The sequence below is a fragment of the Triticum aestivum genome, chromosome 1A (assembly GCF_018294505.1).
Source record: "Triticum aestivum cultivar Chinese Spring chromosome 1A, IWGSC CS RefSeq v2.1, whole genome shotgun sequence".
Lineage (NCBI taxonomy): Eukaryota > Viridiplantae > Streptophyta > Magnoliopsida > Poales > Poaceae > Triticum > Triticum aestivum.
In genome coordinates, this window is record NC_057794.1 from 151,422,081 (window position 1) to 151,438,737 (window position 16,657).

At 44.4% G+C, this 16,657-nt stretch overlaps 1 protein-coding gene across 1 annotated transcript; it reads right to left on the minus strand.

Moving 5' to 3' along the window:
- Window positions 1-296: 296 nt before the first annotated feature.
- Window positions 297-4,044, minus strand: LOC123041840 (IQ domain-containing protein IQM1). Its single transcript, XM_044464396.1, has 10 exons — window positions 3,774-4,044; window positions 2,900-3,333; window positions 2,698-2,812; window positions 2,535-2,600; window positions 2,323-2,411; window positions 1,771-1,858; window positions 1,537-1,674; window positions 1,327-1,419; window positions 1,154-1,255; window positions 297-1,038 (listed from the first exon to the last, which is right to left on the minus strand). Exons 2-10 carry the CDS (start codon window positions 3,316-3,318, stop codon window positions 475-477), a joined length of 1,674 nt encoding a protein of 557 aa, XP_044320331.1. The 5' UTR covers window positions 3,319-3,333; window positions 3,774-4,044; the 3' UTR covers window positions 297-474.
- Between the last annotated feature and the right edge of the window lie 12,613 nt (window positions 4,045-16,657).

Sequence of the window (16,657 nt, forward strand, 5' to 3'; positions counted from 1 at the left end):
CACTGTCTAGCGTTATCGAAGGGCATGTGGAGGTGTGTCTTCCGTGGATTTTTTGTGATGTTCAATCAATGTGGTCTTCGGCGGATCACTGTGGATTCAGTATCCGTTCGTGTGTACACAGTTTGGATCATTTCGATCTACGCTTCCCTTTATCGGCGGTGGTTGTTGTGCTAGTGTGCTGGTTCTGTGAGACTTTAGCACTATGACTTTTCTGTTGTCTTCTACGATAAGTTTTGCCTGGCCGTGATGATAGAGGGATGATGACGGCGCGACGCCGCGTCTTTGACTCACTCAAATGCACGGGAAAAAATGAAATCGGCTAACGTAGCGTTTTTCAGAATTTGGGCTGACGCAGCAGCTGCAAAGAATCACTGCCCTGAATTCTCAAAAAAAAAAAAACACTGCCTGTGTAGAAAGAAAAATGGACCGGTTGTTATTCTGAATTCCTGATCTGCTACGCGAAAACAGGATTGTTCACTGCAATCTGCTCCTCTTGAAGTCTGGGAGCGTGAGAGACACCGTCCGGGGCTGGAACCCGACGGACGCGAGCCTCGGCGAGAGTATCATCCCCGGGCTGGGGCGCGGCGAGGGCACCGGGTCCCTCTTCCTCGACGGCGAGCCGGCGAGCCTGGGCGAGAGGTTGACGTGCTCGAGGGCCCTGGACTGGAGGTCCTGCGGGTAGTCGCGCACGCACCGGATGCGTGGACCGGTGCCCGTCGACCACCGGCACGTCTGATGGTTCTTGCTACGATCGACACTTGCAGGCGGCCGCTGCTCTGAAATATTATTGGCCTCTTCTTCTTCTTCGGTGTCGGTGGTGTGGGAGTCCACCGGAGTGCCGGCATCTTCCTCAGCATCGCTCATGTCATCGTGGTCGGCCGATCCATGATATGCCTCGCCGGTGAGGACGCCGTCTATCTCAACTTCTGTCAGATCTTGAGCAGCGGCACCTGCTGCATCGTTATTCTCAACATGTTCAGGCTGAGCGTCAGAGTTGCTCAGCAACGGGTACTCGTCATGTTTGTCGACATCAGATTTCTGAAACAAATCACGCGTCATTTGCAACAGTTCTGATGATTTACTTGCAGTTGTAATTCTTGTAAGGAAATTATCTATCTCGTGAATCGTGATATGGTTATGATCTGGTATTTACCTTGACATCGGTGAGGCTAACGTCGTTCTCCTGAAGGAAGCGAATGAAATCTCTGAAGTTGTCTTCCGTTGGAAGGTAGTGGCCACTGTATGGCCATATTGCCTGAAGAAATGGAGCACCGTCAGGTATTTTGAGAAGAAGAAAAAAATGATATTATTTCTACATGAACATACCTTGAGAATTCCATCTTTGACCACCAATCGTCCAGCACATGTTATGGCTCCACCAGCTAGGAAGCTGGAATGCTGAAACGATCCTTTCTTCTTCTGCACATCGTCAATGCCAGAGCCGAAGAAAACGTCAGAACGAATGCAGCGCATTGTATCTTTGACTAGGAATTGCGTACATACGTGAATCGGTGTGTAGAGAACAAGAACATTTACCTGGCCAACATAGAATGCCTTTGTGGTGCTGAGGACAAAAATCCACTTGGAGTCATCCGAAGTGTGCACAAGAACCCCGGTTTGTTTGAACATAAGTTTGCCACCCTCAATAACAACTTCATAGTGTTGCCTCTCTTGCTATTGTTGAAAAGATGAAAAAAGAGGATTAGATGATGTTCTCAATTATTCGACACTTAGTGTTACTTTTCTGATGTGTTAGGTTGATGTACATACTGGTCCAAGGTACTTGACGCACTGCCCCTGAAGTTTACTCCTAGGGCAATTCTCAAGATTTATTTCTTTGCCCTCCCCAATGTCTAACCTGTAGATTATGTTAAACAGTTACTCCCTCCGTCCGGGTTTATTAGGCCCTGAGACCAAAACTCAGGTACCAAGGCAACCTATTAATTTTGCATGCCAGATTAGGAAATAAATCGCACACAATAAATGCTGATTACTTGTACGTGGTAACTGACTTATAACAGTGCTCATTGGAAACTGGCCACCAGCAAAAATCACGGAAGCGTGGCCCATTATGGAGAAACACAAGGCGTGCATTGGGTAGTAAAACTGGCGGAATTAAATATAAATTGATTAGAAGGCTTAGCGAACATATTTTATGTGCTAATCGAGGAACGGGACTTAGAATGAGGGACACCACTAGGTTGCTTAGGGGCCCAATAAACCCGGACGGAGGGAGTAGCATATTATTTGGTCTACTAGCTTCCCAAAATTTGCGCGAATTTAAAGCCTGGACAATAGGCATAATAAGCTCAGCTTACTCACCAATAGAAAAAGGGCTCCGTACTCTCACTCCTGGACCAGACATCATAATAGATATGCAAATTGTGCCCATATCGATGCCTAGGGTCAATCTGTCCGAAGGCATAAAATGGCAGCATTAGTAATTAACAATCTGCAACAATCTCAGTAGACAGTAGGACACTGGTACCTACTGATCTTAGTTTAGTGCTAGAGTTAAGTAGCATGTGACTTACAGCTTCGAGCCAGTGCTGCAATGCCAGCTTCTGAGCCTTCCCGTTCTTAGATAACCCCTTGCCAACCTGAACCACCAAACAAAATCGCGTCATTCAACTGCAGGTTTGATGAAAATACAGGGCACCAGGAAGCCAGTTTGATGAATCAGTGAATGCTAGTCACCTTAGCCGCTCTTGTCCTTGCCCTCGCCCACCGCGACGCCGCCGTTTCGGGCTTTCCGCCGTTGAAGAACGATATCGAGCTGTGCTTCAGTGATGCAAAGTCCAGTGCTTTCCACCTGCGATAAGAGTCAAAACTTCTATAACTTCTGAATGTTAAACTAGCTGTTCTAATGCTCAAGAACCGAAGAAAAACTGATACATACCATAGCTCCTCTACGACGACTGCGCAGTCGGCGAGGTTTCTCCTGGTCCGGTAACTCTTGTAAACCTTTTGAAGTTTCACGGCTGCGGCATCAAGCTCACATTTGGGGCTGGATGAAACATTGGGGCTCAATGCGTCAGAGTTGCGTCGGTCTTGGATGCCATTTACCAGGCTCTGTTTGCTCTTATTCTGAACTGAACCTGTGGATTCCTCTCCTCCTCGCCACTGTTTGAAACTCACAGAGTGCATCAGTGTGGCCTTGGAGAAGAGATGTTCTTGGCCTTGTGATTTCAGTGTCATGTTCTTCTTCTGTTCATCCCAAGGAGCTGGGATTTTGTTAACCATGTCGAATTTGTGTGTCCTCGGACTGGAGATCTCTGTGCCAAGAACTCCAGACCACGTGCGACGATACAATCCCATAAACTGAACCTTCTCCTGAAAGTTTGGGAGAATCTGAATTAATTTCATATGAAGCAGTGATTTTGAGCAACTTGGAAGAGAATTGAAAAGAAGAAATCTGCTCTTGTGACATGGTCAACGGTCAGACAAGAATAAAGCACTAACAACAAGCAGCCGGCTGAAATGACCCCGGACTTTCAGGAACTCCACAGCAGCTCTAACAAGATGAGTGCATAAGTGCATTTGTGACCTAAACGAACTGAGACCAATATCTGAGCTCTAGAATCCATCTTTAGAACAAAACCGGCTGGATTTCAAATGTCAAAACACCCATAGAACTCAAGAGTCAAAATAAACATTCCTGCCACGGAGCCTCATGTTGGACCGATTCCAGTCCCCAGCAAGAAAGAACACAGACCAAGAACAGGACTGGGTCAACTTCTAAGCAATCAAAGCAAGAACTCCATGATCCTCACCTGGTGGTCTCGGAACAGCAACCCAAGAAGTGGAGTCTTCCCCGGAGGCGACAGGAATCGCAGAAGGTGTCGAGAGGTGAGAGAAATCTTATGTGAGACGGCTGTGGTGGCTGTCGATGAACACCTCAGGGGAGGTTACGCTCCCTCTTATATGTATGTACCGAAACCTTGGACTGGCTCCGGAGACGTCAATTTTGTTCTTGAAGGGACCATGGCTGGGTAATTTTGTTGCCCAAGGAAGCTAAGACTGCGGTCACTGCTGAAGTATGCAGAAGAGGCTGCTGGCTTTCAACCACCTGGACGTTCTTTCAGCTTACACCTTGCCACACGTCTCTTTTCCAAACAGGTCCTGACCGGTCAAGCTTTTCTTGGGTTGGTCGTCTGTGTCAGTGTGTGTGGGGTTGGGTTGGGGCGGGGTATGTCTTCCTGAAGGCACAACGTTGTCGAAACTAATTTTCTTATTTGTGTTTCTCAAAAAAAACTTATTTTGTAAAACTTTCACCTGGTTTTGTAAGATATTTTTGACAAAATAATACACTTATACCTTGACAAAGACGACACATTCTATGGCACGATCACCCTTCATACAGTCGTAGGTCTTCATAGCCCTAACCGCAGAAAAGAAAAGGTCTTCATAGCCCTACGGAACCTTGACAACTTAGCTTTGTAACTCCTGTCGTGAGAAGATTGAAACAAAAAATATATGAAAATAGGGATATCTGTTTATAAACGTGTTATATTTTCTTATGGAAAAGGCCCATGTTTTAACCGCTGGATATAAATTAGGATCCTTATGCTCACGTGTCGAATGAAAGAAGTGGTGATATTAAACATTAAGATAGCTTAGGTCCAGTTTGTGAGCTTACTCGCAAGAAAACCATACAATTAGATACCTCTATTATATACATCGCAAAAAGACACATCAATTCTTTACTTTGTTATCCATGATATAACTTTAACTTTTAGCTTCTAACACTTGGACTAGAAACATACAGCCCATTAGTCAAATGTGCTAGTGTCCTAATGGGCTGACACTTCATCCCAAGGAGCTCTGATATGATCTAAAACACAATACATATGCGGGCATTCATGTATATGTGCATACCCTCATTCCTATGAACACACATGTAGATTATACCCTTGTGAGCACCTCCGAAATATTGGGCCGGCATATCATCTTGAGATTGACGAAGTCACCAACGTTGCATCGTAGTATGGGAACGTTTCATCTCATTGACCTTGTAGTCGACGGGAACATCTCCTCCTACTGAAAGCGCATCGCTGAAAATCCTGAAATAAATCCAAGAATAATGCGAGTAACAGGACTTGAACCCTAGTGGTCTGGGGATGCCAGGGTCCTCCTAACCATCCAACCTTAGGTCGGTGCACTGCATCTAGATGTTACAACAACCCAAAAATCACTATGTTCATTACTATCTTCTTAGGCAAGGGTACTTGTTTAGGTATTTCAAGCATGAATACTTCCTCCATCGTGGTTTATTAGCCCGCCTCATATTTTGTCTTAAATTTTGATCTTAAAATTAACTAATAAAATATAAAGTATGTACTACAAAAGATATACCACAAGAAACTATTTTAAATACAAATTCAATGATATCTGTAGTATATATTATATATTTTATTTGCTACATTTATGATGAAATTTGCAAAAAAAACAAAGGGGTAAATAAACTCAGACATAGAAAGTAAGTACTCCCATAATATTAGAATATTTTGACTTTTGGCACAACACATTAATGTTAAAAATATTTTTATATTGTGAGACAGAGGAAGTGTCAAAAATGTTTTATATTATGGGACAGAGAAAGTGTATCAGTAATCTCCGTCCTCCTTGAGCCTATTAAAGTTTCACGAAGTACCACCCTTGCGAATGCGAAGAAAAATTAAAGCCGCCTTATCCGTCCGGCCTTACAAATAGGAGCAGATGGTGGAGATGCACGTATCCGGACCAAGCAACCGCGGAGCTGGACCGGAAGCATTCAACACCAACAGACTCGGAGCGGCACGCGCAGCGTCATGCGTTCAAGCACCGGCACCAGGCCACCAACTGAAAGAGAGAATGGACTCCCACGTAGTGACGTAGGCAAGCAGATGAGAGTGCGAATGGATGAGGAAATAAAATAAATGGGCTGGTAGTTGGCTGGCAGCGCGTGGAGTGAAAGCAGCCGACGAACGGGTCCCGGCGTTTAGACTGGGGTAGTCAAGGCCTCTGATCCCCGACCTCCACGGCAACTTTTTCACGTTAAAAAATATCCCACAACTATTATTATAACAATTCATAAAAAATACTCCCTCTGTAAACTAATATAAAAACATATATATCACTACTCTAGTGATCTAAACGCTTTTATATTAGTTTACGGAGAGAGTAGATCACAAACATAACAAAAATCATATCAAGCTTCCTAGATCACCGACCGGTCTCTACCGTCATAACAAGGCGCCTACGCGTGGCTTCGCTGCTTTCCATTATCGATGGCTTTATGGATGTGCCTCTAAGGACCAGCGTCTTGAAGCCGCAGTTGTTGCCGTTGAAGCCTAGATTAAATCTGAAGCACTTGACACCAAATCTCATCATCGGGCACACATGACAAAAAACCCTAACATTGTTGCCCCTATGAGACTGTAGAAATCTAGGCCGAAGCTCTATCGACTCCGTCCAAGCAAACAAACTCGAGGGTGGAGGGGTCAAAGCGCGGAAGACAAACTCAAAGAAGATACGCCATCATCCCTCTAAGCGTTGCACCTGTAAGGTTTAAAAAAAACCTAGCCTAAACTACCGGGCGCAACGGAGGCACTGAGATACCCGTCCCTGCACTACTACAAAATACTCCCTCCGTTCCTATATATAAGTATTTTTAGAGATTCTTATATGAACTACATATGAAGCAAAATAAGTGAATCTACACTCTAAATTATGTCTATATATATCTATATGTAGTTCATATTAAAATATATAAAAGGCTTATATTTAAGAATGGAGGGAGTACCTTATAGGTAGATACCTAGCAGTAGTGATGGGTAAGTGCCCCACACCGCAGTTAGGTAGCAGTAGCGGGGGTCGGATCCCAACGCTACAGGTACATCGTAGTAGTAGCGCGGGTGGGCACAACCCACGCTGCTGATAAGTGGGCCCAACGGTACCCCCAGGTCGAGCCATAGTAGCAGCGCGGGCCATAAGCCCCACGCGGTCATATGACCCGCATTGCCACTACCCATACAACGAGGCTGGTGGGCCCCATTTAGCAGCAACGTCGGTCATAAGGCTCGCACTACAGCTACTGCGTAGTAGTAGCACTGGCTCTTTCCCGCGTTGTTGCTAAGCTCGCATGCCAAAATATCTACCACCTTTTCCCTCCCCCTTCCTTCTCTTTCCTCTTCCACTCGATTTCTTCCTTCTTCCTTCAATTCTCCCCCCTCCCCCTCTCTCTCCTTTGTCCCTCCACCATCTCCATTAATGCCCCCTTCCTCACTTTCTCTCCCTTCTTCCATATGTCTCTTGCCCCCTCCACTCCTAGCCTTGTCTCACTAGCACTACTGCAGGATGGTCTAAACGCAACACTACGATTAGAGACCCTTCGACGAAACTGTGAGCGATGCCATAATTGCAAACGGTGGTGTAAAAAATTCATCAAAAAGGTGCAAAACGTTTGCGATGACAGATGCATCAAACACGGTTTAGATTTTAGTTGCGTGTGCAATGCAGGGCATATGGTTCAGTTCAATTAACTGTTTGGGATGAGGAGGAACAAAAGAAACGGGCAACCGGATGAAGGCGTGTGTGATATGTAGCATACGGTTCACTAGGATGAACCGTGTGTGATTAGGCAACATAATGGAAACGGTTCAACTGAACAAGATGTGTGTGATACGCGGCAAACAGGTCCGTAATCAGAAATATGTGTGAAGACCAATAATAACACAGACGATTGCTGCTAATAAGCCGTGTGATTTGCTCTGTCTACAGTAGAATAACACACACACACACACACACACACACACACACACACACACACACACATATATATATATATAATCCAATTACATAATTGACTATACAGATCATTCGCACACACCTCGATAAACAATTGCATGCATTCTAAAGTAGGAAAAACGATCGTCTAGTCATCTACTTCTTGTGACGCTCCTGCCACTGCTATGTGGCTCGATCCCTCGTCTAGGTTAGGAAGAGGACAGTTCCTCATGTCAATGATCCGCCTGTACATCTTGTAGCTTGTGTACGCGTCCATGGCCGCGTACTTGACATGTTGTTCATCCAGTCTCTTATGCCACACATTGTGCCAGGCGTTCCTATCCTTATTGCTTTCATTCTTCATCTTCATGTAGTAGGGGTCGATGATGGCCGAGGCGAGGTCAACCAGGGAGTTCAGTTTGTTTTTGTCGCTGCCCCAGACCTTGTAGTCGCGCTGGATGTTGACAAGATTCGGGCATTTCAAGCCTGAAACTTTGAGCGCTTTTAGATCGTTGGTGGTGTCCACCGCAGTGAAACTGTAGTCGGAGATGTTGATAAACCTGAAGAAATGCTCGCAGGCGTTGTGGCCAGGTGGTAGTGGTAGACGACGACGTCATGTCGCACGCACAACTGGGTGATGGCAAACTTTTGATCATGCCCGGCACGACCCATGGTGTACTCAAGGTTGAAACCGACCACTTGGTACTTGTCCTTGGCAAGGAACTGCTCCATAGTTTGGATGGAGCTCTCCACCGAGACTGGATCGTTCGTGTACACCACCGAGAGAGCCTCCCCCTCACGTGCATGTCCACGACGTGTTGCGTGGTGAACTGCTCATCGTTGTCGTCGTCGGCCGCTAGGAGCGCCATTGGAGCCACGGGGAGCGCCATTGGAACCGCCGGATGTCCTCTTTGTATGTGTCCTCATGGGTATGCTTATTGTGTCGTATGAGATGGGAGATGAAGGTAAATGGCTGCAGGAATAAAAGGTGGTCGGGCGGCATGGATTCTCGGCGCGTCCGCATGACAGTTTTTGTAGCGGGTAACTGCATCGTCGCGTCGCGCCCGGCGTAACCGCATGCACATGAATGTGCGTGATCGTGCGCCGGTCACAAACACTAGCAGCGCGCGTGGAGGGATGAGGGCAGAGCACCCGGAGGGACGCGAGAGCAGAGCGCGCGCGGCGGGACGCGAGCAGAGTGCGCCGCGGCCGCCTAAATCACAAGCAACCACACGCATAGAGCAGTTGAAACACACAGGAAATGGTCGTCTACAAGTCAGCCGACAGTTGCGTCGCTACGTAGAGAGCGGCCGTGTGCTACCACCTCCGTCTAGTCTATAGTCCCCTTTATATTATATGCCGTACTTTGCCTTCAAATTTAACCAACAAAATGTTAATGCATGCTACAAAAATTATATAATTGGAAACTATGTTCAAATACGAGTCCAATTATATAATCTTTGGTGACATGCATTTGTATTTTATTAGTTAAATCATACTTATAAACCAGGACGGGGGTATAGTAGGTAATTAAATCACAAACTTTTTTTTATTAACCGTATATGTACGTGGCCTTTCGTCCTTCTCTCACACGTCTTGTCGCCCCGCTGTCGCAGACGGCTTATAGCGCAAGCTTGCGTAGCGCGCGGGGGCGTTCTTTTCGCCAAACGGTGGTGCCAATGAATCATCGGTGAGCCTGTTCCCACGCAAACTCGCAGGTCCCCGCGCAAGCTTCCCGCCCGACTCGGTGAAATCCCCTAAAATCCCAATGCTTACCAGCCTGCTATAAAAATCCTGTAGGATCGAAAGTAAGTCTAGAGGGGGTGGTTAGACAACTTGACCAAATAAAGATCTAGCCTTTTCCCAATTTTAAGTCTTGGCATATTTTAGCAACTTAGCACTAGTTAAGCAATCAACCTACACATGCAATTCTAAGAGTATAGCAGCGGAATGTAAAACATTGCACATGAAGGTAAAGAGAGGAGTTTGGAGGGAGCAAACGCAATGTAGACACGGAGATTTTTGGCGTGGTTCCGATAGGTGGTGCTATCATACATCCACGTCGATGGTGACTTCAACCCACGAAGGGTAACGGTTGCACGAGTCCACGGAGGGATCCACCCACGAAGGGTTCATGAAGAAGAAACCTTGTCTATCCCATCATGGCACGCCCACGAAGGACTTGCCTCTTTAGGGTAGATCTTCACGAAGTAGGCGATCTCCTTGCCCGTACAAACTTCTTGGTTCAACTCCACAATCTTGACGGAGGCTCCCAAGTGACACCTAACCAATCTAGGAGACACCACTCTCCAAAAGGTAATAGATGGTGTGTTGATGATGAACTCCTTGCTCTTGTGCTTCAAATGATAGTATCCCCAACACTCAATTCTCTCTCATAGATTTGTATTTGGTGGGAAGATGATTTGAGTGGAAAGAAACTTGGAGAGGGCCAGAGATCAAGATTCATATGATTGGAATGGAATATCTTGACCTCAACTTATGAGTAGGTGGTTCTCTCTCAGAAAATGTATGATGAAAGTGTAGGCATGTTCTGATGGCTCTCTCCACAAATGAAGAGTGGGTGGAGGGGTATTTATAGCCTCCACATAAAATCTAACCATTATACACAAATCACCAAATTCGGTGGGACCGAATAATGAAACTCGGTTGGGCCGATTTAGTTCAAAAATGCGAACGTTAGGATTTTCGGTGGGACCGACATGTCAACTCGGTGAGACCGATTTCATTAGGGTTAGGGCATAACATAATCTCGGTGAGACCGATTTCACAAACTCGGTGAGACCGACTTTGGTAATAAGCTAACGAGAGAGTTGGTCAGGCAATCTCGGTGGGACCGATTCGCTCATCTCGATGAGACCGAAATGTTACGAAGGGGAAAACGAGAGTTTGCATTGCGAACTCGGTGGGACCGATCGCTCATTTCAGTTGGACCGAAATGTTACGAAGGGAAACAGAGAGTTTGTAATCCCATCTCCGTGAGACCGAGATCCCTATCAGTGAGACCGAAAAGACTAGGGTTTTGTGGCAGTGGCTATGTCAACTAAACTCGGTGGCGCCAGATTGAAAGTTTCGGTGGGGCCGAGTTTGACTTTTGGTTTGGGACATATGTGGATATGAGAAAGTGGTTGAGGGTTTTGGAGCATATCACTAAGCATTTTGAGCAAGTAACTGCTACCTCTTGAGCACTGCATTGGTTTTCCCTTGAAGAGGAAAGGGTGATGCAACAAAGTAGCGTAAGTATTTCCCTCAGTTTTTGAGAACCAAGGTATCAATCCAGTAGGAGACTACACGCAAGTCCCTCGTACCTACACAAACAAATAAGAACCTCGCAACCAACGCGATAAAGGGGTTGTCAATCCCTTCACGGTCACTTACGAGAATGCGATCTGATAGTAATAATAATAAGATAAATATTTTTGGTATTTTTATGATATAGATTGAAAGTAAAGATTGCAAAATAAAATATATTGGAAACTTATATGATAAAAGATAGACCCGGGGGCCATAAGTTTCACTAGTGGCTTCTCTCAAGATAGCATAAGTATTACGGTGGGTGAACAAATTACTGTCGAGCAATTGATAGAAAAGTGCATAATTATGAGAATATCTATGCATGATCATGTATATAGGCATCACGTCCGCGACAAGTAGACCAAAACGATTCTGCATCTACTACTATTACTCCACACATCAACCGCTATCTAGCATGCATCTAGAGTATTAAGTTCATAAGAACAGAGTAACGCATTAGGCAAGATGACATGATGTAGAGGGATAAACTCAAGCAATATGATATAAACCCCATCTTTTTATCCTTGATGGCAACAATACAATACGTGCCTTGGTGCCCCTGCTGTCACTGGGAAAGGACATCACAAGATTGAACCCAAAGCTAAGCGCTTCTCCCATTGCAAGAAAGATCAATCTAGTAGGCCAAACCAAACTGATAATTCGAAGAGACTTGCAAAGATAACCAATCATACATAAAAGATTTCAGAGAAGAATCAAATATTGTTCATAGATAAGCTTGATCATAAACCCACAATTCATCAGATCTCGACAAACACACCGCAAAAAGAGTTACATCAAATAGATCTCCAAGAAGATCGAGGAGAACATTGTATTGAGATCCAAAGAGAGAGAAGAAGCCATCTAGCTAATAACTATGGACCCGAAGGTCTGTGGTAAACTACTCGCACGTCATCGGAGAGGCTATGGTGTTGATGTAGAAGCCCTCCGTGATCGATTCCCCCTCCAGCGGAGCTCCGAAAAAGGCCCCAAGATGGGATCTCTTGGGTACAGAAGGTTGCGGCGGTGGAAATAGGGTTTCGTGGTGCTCCTGGATGTTTTCGGGGTATATGGATATATATAGGACGAAGAAGTAGGTCGGTGGAGCTACGAGGGGCCCACGAGGATTGGGGGCGCGCCCAGGGGGACTGGCGTGCCTCCCTGCCTCGTGGCCTCCTCGTTGATTTCTTGACGTCTACTCCAAGTCCCCTCGGTCACGTTTGTTCCAAAAATAACTCTCTCGAAGGTTTCATTCCGTTTGATATTCCTTTTCTGCGAAACACTAAAATAGGCAAAAAAAACAGCAATTTGCACTAGGCCTTGGGTTAGTAGGTTAGTCCCAAAAATAATATAAAAGTGTATAAATAAGCCCATTAACATCCAAAACAGATAATATAATAGCATGGAACAATCAAAAATTATAGATACGTTGGAGACGTATCAGTAACCCATTAAGCAACACCTCATCCCCTTTTAATAGTATTGGCTTTTTCTATGGACTCAATGTGAACTTGGATCACTAAAAGGTAAAATGTAGTCTTGAGCTTTAGAGCTTGAGCCAATCTTTTGTCCTTAGCATTTTGAGGGGTCCAGCTTTCCTGAAATATTTATCTTGAAATAGTATTAACTCAATGAGCTATATGTTGTTAGGAATTACCAAAACCACCCAGGGATAGTTGCACTTTCAAACCCTCACGGCCGGCGAGTCCTGCGTCGCATTTTCCCCTCCCTCCCTATAGCTTATCTCGCCTGCTTCTCCCACAATCGCCAATAGCACAGGTCCGTCGTCGTCACTCAGCCACTCTGCTGCCATTAGAGGACAGCTCCAGCTGGGAGGCTACACCGCGACGACGGCGCAGTCTGATAACCCACAAGTATAGGGGATCGCAACAGTTTTCGAGGGTAGAGTATTCAACCCAAATTTATTGATTCGACACAAGGGGATCCAAAGAATATTCTCAAGTATTAGCAGCTGAGTTGTCAATTCAACCACATCTGGAAACTTAGTATCTGCAGCAAAGTGTTTAGTAGCAAAGTAATATGATAGTAGTGGTAACGGTAGTAAAAGGTAATGATAGCAAAAGTAATGTTTTTGGTATTTTGTAGTGATGATAGGAATAGCAACGGAAAAGTAAATAAGCGAAGAACAATATATGGAAAGCTCGTAGGCAATGGATCGGTGATGGAGAATTATGCCGGATGCGGTTCATCATGTAACAATCATAACCTAGGGTGACACAGAACTAGCTCTAGTTCATCAATGTAATGTAGGCATGTATTCTGAATATAGTCATACGTGCTTATGGAAAATAACTTGCATGACATCTTTTGTCCTACCCTCCCGTGGCAGCGGGGTCCTTACGCAAACTAAGGGATATTAAGGCCTCCTTTTAATAGAGTATCGGAACAAAGCATTAACACATAGTGAATACATGAACTCCTCAAACTACGGTCATCATCGGTAAGTATCCCGATTATTGTCACTTCGGGGTTAACGGATCATAACACATAATAGGTGACTATAGACTTGCAAGATAGGATCAAGAACTCTCATATATTGATGAAAACATAATAGGTTCAGATCTGAAATCATGGCACTCGGGCCCTAGTGACAAGCATTAAGCATAGCAAAGTCATAGCAACATCAATATCAGAACATAGTGGATACTAGGGATCAAACCCTAACAAAACTAACTCGATTACATGATAGATCCCATCCAACCCATCACCGTCCAGCAAGCCTACGATGGAATTACTCACGCACGGCGGTGAGCATCATGAAATTGGTGATGGAGGATGGTTGATGATGACGATGGTGACGGATTCCCCTCTCTGGAGCCCCGAACGGACTCCAGATCAGCCCTCCCGAGAGGTTTTAGGGCTTGGCGGCAGCTCCGTATCGTAAAACGCGATGAATTCTTCTCTCTGATTTTTTTCTCCCCGAAACCAAATATATAGAGTTGGAGTTGAGGTCGGAGGAGCTCCAGGGGGGCCACGAGGTAGGGGGCGTGCCCTAGGGGGGAAGGCGCGCCCCCACCCTCGTGGACAGGTGGTGGGCCCCCTGGCCTTCATCTTTTGCAAGGATTTATTATATTTTCCAAAAAGTTGTTCTGTGAAGTTTTAGGTCATTCCGAGAACTTTTGTTTCTGCACATAAATAATACCATGGTAATTTTGCTGAAATCAACGTCAGTCCGGGTTAGTTCCATTCAAATCATGCAAGTTAGAGTCCAAAACAAGGGCAAAAGTGTTTGGAAAAGTAGATATGACGGAGACGTATCAACTCCCCCAAGCTTAAACCCTTGCTTGTCCTCAAGCAATTCAGTTGATAAACTGAAAGTGATAAAGAAAAACTTTTACAAACTCTGTTTGCTCTTGTTGTTGTAAATATGTAAAGTCAGCATTCAAGTTTTCAGCAAAGATTATAACTAACCACATTCACAATAACGCTTAGGTCTCAACTTTACTCATATCAATGGCATAATCAACTAGCGAGCAATAATAATAAATCTCGAATGACAACACTTTCTCAAAACAATCATAATATGATATAACAAGATGGTATCTTTCTAGCCCTTTCTGAGACCGCAAAACATAAATGCAGAGCACCTTTAAAGATCAAGGACTAACTAGACATTGTAATTCATGGTAAAAGAGATCCAGTCAAGTCATACGCAATGTAAACTAACAGTAATGAATGCAAATGACAGCGGTGCTCTCCAACTAATGCTTTGTAATAAGAAGATGATGAGTCAGCATCAAAGTAAATAGATAGGCCCTTCGCAAAGGGAAGCAGGGATTTGTAGAGGTGCCAGAGCTCGGTTTTGAAATAGAGATGAATAATATTTTGAGCGGTATACTTTCATTGTCAACATAACAACCAAGAGATGGCAATATCTTCCATGCTACACACATTATAGGCGGTCCCCAAACAGAATGGTAAAGTTTATACTCCCCCTTGCACTAACAAGCATCAATCCATGGCTTGCTTCAAACAACGAGTGCCTCCAACTAACAAGAGTCCCAGGGGAGTTTTGTTTGCAATTATTTTGATTTAGTTTGCATAAAGCATGGGACTGGCCATCCCGGTGACCAGCCACTTTCTTGTGAGTGAGGAGCGGAGTCCACTCCTCTTGAGAATAACCCGCCTAACATGGAAGATACGGACAACCCTAGTTGATACATGAGCTATTCGAGCATACAAAATAGGATATTTATTTGAAGTTTTAGAGTTTGGCACATACAAATTTACTTGGAACGGCAGGTACATACCGTATGTAGGTAGGTATGGTGGACTCATATGGAATAACTTTGGGGAGTTGGATGCACAAGCAGTATTCCCGCTTAGTATAGGTGAAGGCTAGCAAAAGACTGGGAAGCGACCGACTAGAGAGCGACAACAGTCATGAACATGCATTAAAATTAATCAACACTGAATGCAAGCGTGAGTAGGATATAATCCACCATGAACATAAATATCGTGAAGGCTATGTTGATTTTGTTTCAACTACTTGCGTGAACATGCGCCAAGTCAAGTCACTTAAATCATTCAGAGGAGGATACCACCCTATCATACCACATCACAACCATTTTAATAGCATGTTGGCACGCAAGGTAAACCATTATAAACTCCTAGCTAATAAAGCATGGCATAAGAACTATGATCTCTAGTTGTCATTGCAAACATGTTTATTCATAATAGGTTGAATCAGGAACGATTAACTAATCATATTTACAAAAACAAAAGAGGTCGAGTTCATACCAGCTTTTCTCATCTCAATAAGTTCATCATATAATCATCATTATTGCCTTTCACTTGCACGACCGAACGATGTGGATAATAATAATAGTGCACGTGCATTGGACTAAGCTGGAATCTGCAAGCATTCAATAAACAGGAGAAGACAAGGCAATATGGGCTCTTTTGTCAGATCAACAATAATGCATGTAAGAGCCACTTCAACAATTTAATTATGGTCTTCTCCTATCGAGCCACAAAGAGAAGAAAACAAATAAAATTATTTACACGGGAGAGCTCCCAACAAGTAAAAGAAGAACAAGAAATCTTTTTGGGTTTTCTTTTTAATTACTACTACAAGCATGGAAAGTAAACTAATTAAAAACTACAACTAATTTTTTTGATTTTTTTCTTAAGGTTTATCAAACACACAAGAAGAAAGCATAAAAAGGAAAATAAACTAGCATGGATGATACAATGAAAAAGTATGAGCACCGACCTCTAGCAATGAGTGTGTGAACATAAATGTAATGTCGGTGAGAAATACGTACTCCCCCAAGCTTAGGCTTTTGGCCGAAGTTGGTCTATGGCCACGGCTGGCCTGGCGGATATCCATAATAATAGTTGGGGTCATACTGCGAAGAAGAAGACTCCGATTGCCACTGGTTGGCAATCATCTCCGGATCCCACTGGTAATTAGACTGTCGTGGAGGATCAACTTGTGGTTCCGGCTCTGGCTCTGTGGCTGATGTAGGGTTCCGATATGCGTGAATAGCCTCTAATGGGACAAGGTATTGGCCTGCAGATAAATCAAACAAGGAAGGAGCAGGCAGGGTAATAGTCT

Excerpts from the sequence above, each read along its gene's own strand:
- LOC123041840 (XM_044464396.1), bottom strand. The coding sequence starts at position 3,318 with ATGGGATTGTATCGTCGCACGTGGTCTGGAGTTCTTGGCACAGAGATC. Across the intron at positions 1,675-1,770 it reads GCGTCAAGTACCTTGGACCA|CAAGAGAGGCAACACTATGA; the intron begins GTATGTACATCA and ends TTTCAACAATAG. Across the intron at positions 1,256-1,326 it reads TCAAAGATGGAATTCTCAAG|GCAATATGGCCATACAGTGG; the intron begins GTATGTTCATGT and ends CCATTTCTTCAG.